At 38.6% G+C, this 12500-nt stretch overlaps 1 protein-coding gene across 1 annotated transcript in view; it reads right to left on the bottom strand.

Annotated features, from left to right (window-relative positions):
• The window catches only part of LOC144959624 (uncharacterized), a 35008-nt gene that overhangs the window by 7172 nt on the left and 15336 nt on the right, over positions 1 to 12500 (bottom strand). The window contains exons 2-3 of the mRNA XM_078892264.1: positions 5893 to 5957; positions 3640 to 3708 (exon numbers count right to left, since the gene is read on the bottom strand). Of these exons, the coding sequence (XP_078748390.1) occupies positions 3640 to 3708; positions 5893 to 5940 (117 nt within the window). The 5' untranslated portion in view covers positions 5941 to 5957. The remainder of the gene's footprint in view (positions 1 to 3639; positions 3709 to 5892; positions 5958 to 12500) is intronic.

The raw sequence follows: 12500 nt of genomic DNA, 5'->3' as shown, positions 1-12500 counted from the left end.
AAACATAAAAAGGACAATAACTCATGCATAAAATTTCCAGGTCACTCACACACACACACCAAAAAAAACAAACAACAAAACAACTCACGACAACATACAAGAAATTTTAAAACATTGCCCGGGAGTGGCAGGATACATGAAGAGAGATTTTAACGACAGGCGGGAATTCGTCAAAGCGACTCCCATTCCATATGGACCCCCAACATGAAATGCTACTTGGAACATCAGGGCCATCAATGTGGCTTTAAAAAAGCCCCACGCAAGTAGCTAAAGAGACGAAAACATGTAATAGTTTCATCCCCGGGCCGAGTGAGACAAAGTGGCTGCAACAGAATGTGACGACCGATTTTCTTTCGCCATGCGTCTATTTTAAAACCACTTCAAATTTTAGTGGACAACAATATTTGCAAAGGGAAATTAATACCTTGAGTTTAAACACTCAAAACATGGACAGTCTTTTCTCCAATTAAGCCCGACGTTAACATAAAACGGCTCAAATTTTTGCTAAAGGCATTTCTGACCCATCGTCTCAAAACGGTATTATGTCGGAACGAACCAGATGCTTAACAGTCGAATTAAATGTTAAACTGGTCAAAAATATAAATTGTTAGCATTAGCACCCTAAAATATGGTTGTCCTTTTCCGCAATAAATCATATAAACTCAACACAAATCTGATATTTCTGGCTATAAATTCAATTTTCAACATTTTAACCAACCCGACTTAATACCGTTCTGAGGCAAAGGGTCACATTTGGTTAGATATAACGGAACTTCTCCCATTATATAACGGAACGCTAGCTCTTACCACTTCCGCTTAAGGCTTATTCACCTGTCAATTGTACGCCCATTGTCAACATATCCCTGCTAGTTGTCCTGTCCAAACAGGTGCGCATATGCTCTGAGGTTCGAGTCTCTTTCAAGAGCAGCTAAAATCGCAATTAATATTCTAGCGTTCCGCTATCCTCTGCCTCAGGAACACGAACATCATTGGTCATCTAAATAAGACCATTCTTTCTGATTGGTTATCCCCATGATTGGTTGGTGTGACCTTATTTTACAAAACCAAATTCATCTCAGAACTGAGTCACGCACATACTAGGAATCCTAAGAAAGAAGAACCAATTCTCAATTTCAAACTTGTAAAAAGTTTAACTTTCTTTCGGTTGGAGGTAATTAATTATTGGTTAACTTATTCAAAGTGGAACGAAATATTACTGTGAATTAATGCTAAACCTACTATTACTATTATAATTTGTGTATATTTTATTTGTGCTTTATTCTATGGATATTCGTAAGTTGAAATACTTGTACAAAACTATGCCCACAAGTATATTATACTATAGTTAACATTTGTTTATGATCCATGCTATTATTTTCATTTATATTCAATATGTATATTGCATGATGTCTGTAATCTACCTCCAATCCCGGCCGCACATCATAATCACAACTATAATTTATAAATCATAAGATATAGGGGACATAGCCCTGTTAAATTCGCATCATGCAAGATAGCTCAACTGTCAGTTGATGTTTGATACAAATGCAATAACTAACCATTATCATGGAGTTACTGCTTCTCCTTGCCTTGGTCGGCAAATTAAAGCTATTATGATGTGTCGCTCAAGGACGACCCGGTGGCGAAAGACAAACTAGATTTGGCTCTAAGACCTTTTTGTTTTAACTCTTAATTGGAGGTCCTTGTCTAGCACCCATCTTTGCCCAGTCCTTGCCTAGCACCTATCCTTGCCCAGTCCTTGTCTAGCACCTATCCTTGCCCAGTCCTTGCCTAGCACCTATCCTTGCCCAGTCCTTGTCTAGCACCTATCCTTGCCCAGTCCTTGCCTAGCACCTATCCTTGCCCAGTCCTTGCCTAGCACCTATCCTTGCCCCAGTCCTTGTCTAGCATCCTTGCATAGCACCCAGTTCTTGCCTTGTTGTCAATTTCTGATGTCAGTCCTCGCCGACACCAGAACCTTCCTGTCAGCCCGTAACCACAACACACTGTTGTCAAGTCAAGAACAACCCTGCAACCAGGAGCCAACCCTTGAACTTGCTGATACAGCCTCGTCGTTAACCTCAATCAAGCAAACCGGCTGTATAAAAGATAAGCCAACGGGCTTATACCATTTTCAAATGTGGTTTCCACTGACACAGATGACTAAAATAAATAAATAAATAAATAAATAAATAAATAAATTAGATCCACTCAATTAGAGCCATTCTTCCTGAAATTAAATGAATACAGGAATAACAACTAAATTGTCAAATATACATCATCCATAATTTTCATTCTACCTTCCACTTATTCTCTCTATCTTTTCCTGTAACAATCTAATCAAACTTTATGAATAGAATTGTTATTAGTATTGGGCGTTACTATTGTCTTGACTCACTTGTTATTAATAAATTAAGTTACAAGGGAGCATAAGGCTGCTCTTAATCACCCCTAGATTAAACCTGAGCCATTTGTGGTGTAGGTTGAGTGGCGCAGCTTGTAACGAGAGTCATAGCGTGCATACTAGTTCGAATCCAGACCATTGAGCTTATCGGTTGGACTCAAACCCACAATAAAACCACAAAAACTCGCCACACAGAATAGCTCAGTAAATATTCGGGAGAGACGCTACTATTCTCGGGACACCCGGAAGAGTGCGCTTCTCACACAGAAGGAGTAGGTCTGATGTTCACCACTGAGGTACAGCGAGCTTTCATAGCATGTGAACCTGTCAGCCCTCATATTAACACAACCGGATTCGCCACCAACAAGAGAAAACCAAACCGTATCATCCGGTAATTGTGCCCCTCCCCCTCCCCCCAACCTCACACATACAAATGACACAGAAGAAGAGAAGAAAGATGGTTTCTTCCATCAACTTCAGGCAGCCCTAGATTTTAAAAAAAGCGACTTGTCAATTTTCGGTTTGAAATGGATGACCGTGAATAGAGATTTACTCTCTATTTTCTTAACCAAATTGTCATAGAAGAAGGCACTTTCAAATATCAAAGGACCCCGAATCCATGCGGTTATCTCCAGATAACAAGACAGAAAATCAGATTAATCACACCTACATCTGCGATAAGCTCATGAGATATCTAATGGAAAAACGTCCGAGTGATAAGAAGAGCAGACGTGTCATCAGACCACCGCCTCTTGATGACCAGTTAGACTCCCACACAAGAACATGGAGCCAAGGGGAACGCAAAGTAACAGCTGGAGGCGCAACACAGAAGCTCGACTGATATGGGAACTGAACAACATAGAAGGAACTAGAAAGGGCGGCCTAAAATCGATGAAGGAGAGTCGTTGATGGCCTGTACTCCAAGAAAAGCAAAAAGCCAAAGTAAGTACAAATTCGTAATTTGCTTCTGTTAATTATGATGATTCAACGGGGTTTCCATGAAATTTGGGTACATATTTCATTCACTGTATTTACTTTTACTCGTATAAAAGCATGTGTATATATGGCTAAAAGATACTTCACCGATGAAGAGGACGTGTCGTGGACAAACTATTGTTTAAATCACCATTAGAATAAATTCTTTAAAAAAAAGGAATTATGCATCATCAAAATGAACCCAGATTTTATGGAGACCCCGTCGTTCTAGATACGTAGTTTCATTATAGGAGACTTACCGAGGATTCATGGTATTCCCATCTGAACTCCGCGAAGTGACCGATCACCTTGTCAACATATGTGACGTTCTAGGATAGATGACATAAACATAAATATAAGCAATTATTTATATGTGATCCAGCTCTTCATACCAGTATTCTGTCGATGTGATTGATATGCTAATATTCATTTCATAGTCTTAATTATAAAACTTGATCTAATGCTTAATCATTTATAGATAGCAATATATATCGTTTAGACAATAACTAAAATCTCACATGTCTGGATCGGTTTTACTATAAACTTCATTTTAACTCCTATTTTTCCGGCCGGCGAACTGACCCCGAGTGATAGAGTCGTGTTTTTTTTAAATGTTGCTACAAGTGGGGTTTGAAAAGTGATTCCCAAGAAATGTAGGAAGACTTTTGGAATCAGTGGCCCACGATTAGTCAAAACCCTCGGAAAATGTAATTAAGTATTGGATTACAGTTATCTGTGTTCATATGTCTGTGTGGTATATTATGTGTGTTTGTGTGTGTGTGTGTGTGTGTGTGTGTGTGTGTATGTGTGTGAATGGTATATTATATGTGAGTAAGCAGATGTGTTGTATTGTGTTCGTGTCGACCCATCCCGCTCTTTGGTGCAGCGAAAGACGACAGGATAAAAACGTGTCTAAATTATTTCAAGTCACATTTTTCAATCTACCGGTTTTATTGTGTATACTTTCCCTTTACGAAAATATCTGGAACTTGGGACAAAATGTTATTTGTGCCACAGTTTATAAACAATGTCGGATTCTTCATGTCTGATAGAAAATAAAAATCAAAAGAAACATCCACAGGCTCCAAAAAGGAATTTCCTTCTCAAAGTGTTTGAATTTTTCCTAAAATTTTGTTGAGATTTTGAAACACACACACACTCACACACACACACACATACACACACACACACATATAAACACACAAACACACCCAAGACTGACGTCTGACAGTTAAACAAGAAACAAGTGCCCGTGTAAACGGAACTTCTTTCATCTACAAACATTCGGGTCAGCGATGACCCAGAACCACCGACTCTAAACCAATCCTTCCAGCCGAAGATGAATTGACTGTACGTCTAAATGGGCCTTAACTCTCTCCTTACCGGCTGTTTTCCGGATTTTCCCCAAAACTTCACACCCAACCTATACAAAAATAGATTTATTTCACTCAAACGCCAAAACTTTTAGTTCTTGATATACATATTTTTTGGGCTAAACTAGCTCTTAAACACAGTGTTAATTTACTTTAACTATGGCAAACATTTTTGTTCAAATATTATGATGTGCAAAAGAAAATAGAATGACAAAAATGTTGGCTGCATCATAATAAATGTGACGATTTTCCTATGGGTGGTAAGGAGAGGGTTAAGAAACCTCTCGGGTTGTGATATCTAAATCAACCATGCAATTGTCTTCACAACAATTTTGACGAATCAGCGTTGAAAAGAGGGGGTACAGGAGGAGAATAAGATAGAGAGAAGAGAGAAGTGGGAAGAATAAGGAGAGGAAGGAAGATAAAACAACTAGGGGGAGATGGAAAGAAAGAGATGACATGGTTACTACTCGGTAAGACTATTTTCACTGAGAGTGAGTAGTGCTCATTGACCAGATCAAGGATTGGGTCAGGATTGTGACACCGACATGATATTAGATTGACGCTACGGGTATCTTAATCTTATAAGGAAATCAGGAAACATATAAAGTTAAGCAACAGTCTTGGGGAAAGAAATAAAATTTCATTTTGCGGCTTTCTAATGAAAAGGTATAATGCTCGTGTATCAGGTTCGATTCTCTTGGAGGCCTCTCAAAGCTAAAGATAAAAAGCTCTTTATTTGCATTTTCTCATGAAACTTTGGCATGAAATTGGTCTAGAACTTTACACATGTCCTGACTTACTCTATCACATTTTCACTGTAGGTCCTGGCTTGAGACCCCGTAGCTTGTTAAGAGATTTGATACGTTTAGGTAAAAGTAAAGATTGCCCTATATAAAAAGATCGCAACTGATGCGCACTGATATAGAAGAATGATTACCCAAATTGTTCTCGGCTTATAGTGTCAATGGAAATACACTCAAACCGAGGCAAAAATGTTGTTCATTACAACAAAGTTCAATCAAGCCCATAATTGCGTTCCGTCATCAGACCTGCAAATATGTGCTCATCGGTCGCGATGAAAACATAAGAAAAAAATGTTAACGAAAAAACTACCAAAAAAAAAGACAAACAACTTACCTTAGCAGCAGCCAAGGATACGAAGGCTAAAACAACCAAGAGCTTCATTTTGAGATGTTTGACACCTAACACACCGGGGAAAGAAAGATGTAGAAAGTTACATCTTTAAAAGGATTAATTTTTCTACGTGTGAGAATAAGTACATGTTGTTTTTTTTGACAATAATTCTTAGAATATGACCATCTATTATCGTAACTACCAATAAATACGAGATGAGTCAAAAAGTAATGGGACTCTGCGTATCACTTTAAACCAAATTGAATCAATACTATGCATCATACTTCAAATAAAAGCTGGGCATTAGCCGAGTTAAATTCAACTTCTCATCATAGTCTCCGTCTTTCCCGATAGCCACAGTCCACCTTTTTGTAAGGCCATGTATTCCGTCCTCTTATAAAGGAGTTGACTGAGCTTTGAACCAATTTTCCACAACTGTCTGGACCTTCATCATCTTGAAAGTGATGTCCCCTCATTGCCTCCTTAAGTGGACCAAAAAGATGAAGTCCGAACGTGACATGTCTGGTGAATAAGGTGACACCGTTGTCCATCAAAATGATGGGAGTACCTCCCTTTTCTTAAACTTGTGTGTGGAAGGGCATTTTCATGAAAAAACAGTACTCGTTCCAAAATACCTGAGTTTTATGAACTTTTCCAAAGCTTGTGAAAATGTTATTCGAGGTTTCTTCTTCGAAAACAAGAAATTCAATGACAGCTTCCCGTCGCTGACGGACATTCGTCAGGTCAGCCTTTCTGAACTGTCATAACTGTCAAAATGTGACAGAATTAAAATTTTCAACTTTTGGTTTCCAGAGTACTTGTGTAAGTTATATTGATCCAAATATGACGTCACATGAAAAAGAAATAACTCAGTAGGATATTATATTTTGTTCCATTAGTTTTTAACTCAGTCTCGTAGGCTAGGCATAAGAGTGCAAAAAGAGATCAAATAAATACTTTTGGTCAACAAAACAAATAGCGTTTGTATCTTATTTCACTTAAATCTTTATAAAGATATTTTGTTATGTTAGGTTTAGGTAGTTTGAACAGCATTTAAAATCCGTCACATGTACATTAAGAAATTTATACATTTTACATGTAATTTTCGGTGCATCAATGGATGAGACCTTGGCATGATGCAAATGAATGCAGCAGATGAATGTATCTAACACATTTCTCAAAATATACATTGATGTGTCACCATACAATATTCGATGACGAAGGCGTTGAAGCAGGTCATGATGATGAAGCCAATAATATATTATTTGTTGTTTAAAATAAACGTTGATTATTGTGGTGTCACTGATGGGGATGGCGGTACAGACGGTTATACCTTCCATTGTTAATTTAATAGACAAATAATAATTGTGACGTTGAATAGTTTCCATCCTTTTCAATAAATAATAATTAAATAATTGAGCTTTATATAGCGCAATATCCACTAAATGTTCTCATAGCGCTTTACAAGGGGTCCCTGGTCAACAGCAACATTTAACATGTAAGACGGGACATAACGCCTATTAGGCGATATTACAATTTTTCGGACAAAGACAACGCTGTCAACGGCCAGGTACTCATTTTACACATGAGTACGGTGAGAGAATGTGAGCAAAGAGCCTTTTTCAAGGACTCAACTATGCGCCGAGCACGAGGCTTGAACCCAGAAACTTCCGATCCGAAAGCGAGTGTCATACCACTAGACCACATAGCCGCACAATATTGTTTCTGACAGTAAATGAATAGACAATAATGGCAATAAAAATAATCTTATAAACATTGCTCCTTGTTGAAAAGATCACCGGTGTTGACATCACAGTAGATTTGTATCTATAGGGAATGAGATTAGCGGAAGAGTAACGTCCCTTGATTGGACGTCATCTTACAGAGAGAACGTCAAATTGGTTTTGCGCATGCGTCTCTCTCGTCCTCGCTTTCGGTGAAGTGTCTCATGCCGCTTTCACCGGAAGCGAGGACGAGAGACGCATGCGCAAAACCATATTGACGTTCTCTCTCTAATAACTTCTCCTCCGGTGACGTCCAATCAAAGGACGCTACTCTTCTGCGAATCTCATTCACTATAGGTACGAGTGGCTATTGTTATGTAGCGTCTTCCCGATGGTAAAAGTTTGTAATACGCAGACAGCGGATGGGTATGATCTTTCATCATTTTCCAGCATTTTTCATAACAGTATTTTTTATAAAAGGTAGAAACGCTGTCAATATCGCTATCTACAGACCTTTCTGTTCTTTTGACAGTGTTTTGTATTTTTACTCTTTCTTTCACACCACAACACCCAAACCATGCACAACGATGCCAAAACATGCAATGCTTAATACAAGAGATTTGTAAATGGTCGTCATTGTTGTCCGGCCTGCGTTAATATATATATATATATATATATATATATATATATATATATATATATATATATATATATATAGAGAGAGAGAGAGAGAGAGAGAGAGAGAGAGAGAGGGGGGGGGGGGGGGAAGATGACAATTCTTCGAAAAGTCCAAGGTTTGAGAGGTTTTTTTCTTTACCAAGGTGAAGGCCATTTAAATCGACCGATATTTGAAGGACGAGGTTTCTGGCCAAATTTTAAATTAGTTTTTTTTCTCCAAAGTACGGCAGAGTTGTTAATGTACAGATAGAAGTCACCTGTATCCTAGTTTGGACGTGCATGTGTCGGGGGGGGGGGGGGGGGGGGGGGAGAGAGAGGGGGTGCGTATGCGTGGTTGATACGAGTGAAATTTGCTGGCATGGCTTTTTTTTTTGCATCGCTTGCAGAAAATCCCTAATTTGCATTGCGGCCGAAAAATCTGCAGCTTTTGCAATTTTCGGGTACAAATTTTCGTGATTTTTGTAAGTGTGTGTCCCATAAAAAATGGATAAATTCGTCTTGTATTTTCCAGGCTTGAACGTAAAAGATACACCGCAGCCCGCTTAAACTCCAGGGGACCAGAAAGAAAGTTGATCTAATCCGAGGTTTATTTTATTCAAAGACTCGAGGGGTGGTCACTTTTGCAGTGACACAAACGTATGTTTCATGTCTTGGTTATCATCCTTTAATGAATACATATCTCCAGAAAGACGCACAGTTTCTTGTTAAGCTTAGCTAAACTAAAATTGACTTTTTAAATACTTTTATTTATCTTAAGAGTTATTCTTCTCAAGGCAACATAAATGTGGTCCATCGTCTCAAAACGGTATTATGTCGGAACGAACCATATTCATAAAAGCCGAATCAAATGTTAAAGTGTTCAAAAATATAACGTGTTGGCATTAGCACCCTAAAATATGATATCCACTCTCCTCAATAAAACATACAAACTTAACACAAGTCTGATATTTCTGGCTATAATTCAATTTTCAACATCTTAACCATCACGACTTAATACCGTTTTGAGGCGAAGGGTCACAAATAAGATGAGCTAAAAGATCAGTAAGGCTGAATGAGAATTGAAAAAAGTAGGAGAGTTGAGACGCTATCATTACAAGACGAAATGGTCTAGGCCAGTTGTGTGATGAGTGCCAGTCTCATTCGGGTTGTGGTGTGTGTGTGTGTGTGTGTGTGTGTGTGTGTGTGTGTGTGCATGGATGACACAATGAGGAGGGAAGGGGTGATAGACAAAGGCACAACCAATATGGGGGCTATAGCACAAAGTCGTGTTCACGTGCGTGAATGCGTCATGTGGTGACGGCTCGTAATTACAGTGAATCCAGAGGACTTACACACCTATAAATGTGATTGTTTTCACACACTACACATTCCAATATTTATAGACATTGTTTGTTTTGCGGCAAGTAAATATATCGCACGATGAGGAAACTAAAAACTGGGACATGAAGAGGGAGGGGAGGGAGATGCATGATTGAGAGACACCCTTGTCAATCCCAGTGAATATATCGCACGATGAGGAAACTAAAAACTGGAACATGGAGAGGGAGGGGAGGGAGATGCATGATTGAGAGACACCCTTGTCAATCCCAGTGAATATATCGCACGATGAGGAAACTAAAAACTGGGACATGAAGAGGGAGGGGAGGGAGATGCATGATTGAGAGACACCCTTGTCAATCCCAGTGAATATATCGCACGATGAGGAAACTAAAATCTAGGACATGGAGAGGGAGGGGAGGGAGATGCATGATTGAGAGACACCCTTGTCAATCCCAGTGAATATATCGCACGATGAGGAAACTAAAAACTGGAACATGGAGAGGGAGGGGAGGGAGATGCATGATTGAGAGACACCCTTGTCAATCCCAGTGAATATAAACGCACGATGAGGAAACTAAAATCTAGGACATGGAGAGGGAGGGGAGGGAGATGCATGATTGAGAGACACCCTTGTCAATCCCAGTGAATATATCGCACGATGAGGAAACTAAAATCTAGGACATGGAGAGGGAGGGGAGGGAGATGCATGATTGAGAGACACCCTTGTCAATCCCAGTGAATATATCGCACGATGAGGAAACTAAAATCTGGGACATGGAGAGGGAGGGGAGGGAGATGCATGATTGAGAGACACCCTTGTCAATCCCAGTGAATATATCGCACGATGAGGAAACTAAAAACTGGGACATGGAGAGGGAGGGGAGGGAGATGCATGATTGAGAGACACCCTTGTCAATCCCAGTGAATATATCGCACGATGAGGAAACTAAAATCTAGGACATGGAGAGGGAGGGGAGGGAGATGCATGATTGAGAGACACCCTTGTCAATCTCAGTCGTGCAAATCCAGATTAATGGACTAGCTTATGGACACAGTTTAAATTACTAATGATTTAGTGAAGAAAAATCGACATTATTTTAAGCGAGAAATTAGCTTAACGCATTTTATCTTAAGCGGAGATCAGTGTATTCGTTTTCGTTCTTTCGTTATCAGCGATGGCCGCCGTTTTCATTACGTGACATAACGATGATATCTTGTAATCTAGACCTCTATTTAAGTAAATCTCTTTTTCAGCCATCATTTCAACAAAATTTTCCACTCCCTGTGAAATAAATGAGTAATGCACGTGCTCTAGTTTACTTTATTGTTTGACGTCAATGGGACGTCATTGATTGGACGTCATCTGGACCTCAATTTAAGTAAATATCGTTTTCAGCCATCATTTCCACAAAATTTTCCACTACCTATGAAAGACACGAGTTATGCACCTGCTCTCGTTTACTTTATGTTTTTTTTTTTTGTAAATGGGACGTCATTGAAACTGACACACCATAAATATCGTTTTCAGCCATCATTTCCACAAAATTTTCCACTCCTTGTGAAAGACGCGAGTTATACACGTGATCTTGTTTACTTTATGTTTTTTTTTTTTTTGTTTTTTTTTTTGTAGATGGGACGTCATTGAAACTGACACACCATAATGTGTTGTTTTTATCCTACTTTTATCGTAAATGTGATCGTACTGAAATCGGTAAGCTTTCTAAAACAAACCATGACCTGTTTTATCCACGTATTTCAATGAAGTCTACAATGAGATGAGCTGATTTAATATTCATAACTGACAACTCTATGTGTATTCGATCGATACTAAACATCCATTTTCACAGTTGCTCATATTATGATATCTAGAATGTTATAGTAAAACGATGAGTTTAGTGCACGGTGAATGTATGTGTGTGCATATGTGTGAATGTGTGTGTGTATGTATGTATATATCTATTTGTATATGTGTGTGTATATGAATGTGTGTGTGTGTCTGTGTGTGTGTGTGTGTGTGTGTTCATGAGTATGTGGAGCGCCTGATCCATTTGTAATTCTTAGTGCCGACAAGCATTTTATCAATTTGGAAGTGGGCGCTAAATAAATGGTTATCGTCATGATATGCTATGTTATGTTATATGTGACCTATCGTCTCAAAATGGTAGTATGTCGGGATGAACCAGATGCTAAAAAGCCGAAATTAATGCTAAACTGGTCAATGATATGAATTAATAGTATTGGTACCCTGAAATAAGATATCCATTCTCCTCAATAAAACATACAATCTCAAACTAAGTCTGATATTTCTGGTTATAAATTCAAATTTTTAGCATCTTGAAAATCCCGACATAATACCGTTTTGAGGCGAGGGGTCACATATAAGCAATGCAGTAACCCCGCCTCCTGCCACATTTTAAATTGGGCTCTTTTCGTTGTGTCTTTGAGTAAGACAGATTACTGTATTCAACTCCAACTCCAGTAATGGATTTTAAACATTGATCATTCATACATCGCAATATTTACATACTGTGCATAAATCGCATTACGAGTAGTAGGCAAGCTGTAGCTTCAGCGACACTTGGTGTATTGAGCAAATTATAACTTCTGATTGGTGCCTTTGAATTTATTCAACAACAACAACAACAACAACAACAACAACAACAACAACAACAACAACAACAACAACAGCAACAACAACAACAACAACAACGGTGTTACTGATATAGATCTCATGTATGGTGAGAAAATGCTAGTTAAGACTTTTCCATCTTTCAACGTTAAGTAGTTGCTATAATCCGATCGATAAATAGTACATTGACAATTGACAAAAACGATTATTGTTACCGATCGATACATAGTACACTGACAATTGATAAAAACGATTTTTCG

This window comes from Berghia stephanieae, chromosome 14 (genome assembly GCF_034508935.2).
Source record: "Berghia stephanieae isolate SIO BIC M18660-M18661 chromosome 14, UCSD_Bste_1.3, whole genome shotgun sequence".
Lineage (NCBI taxonomy): Eukaryota > Metazoa > Mollusca > Gastropoda > Nudibranchia > Aeolidiidae > Berghia > Berghia stephanieae.
Note: the sequence above shows the minus strand (reverse complement) of the source record. Positions and strands in the feature narration are given on the sequence as shown.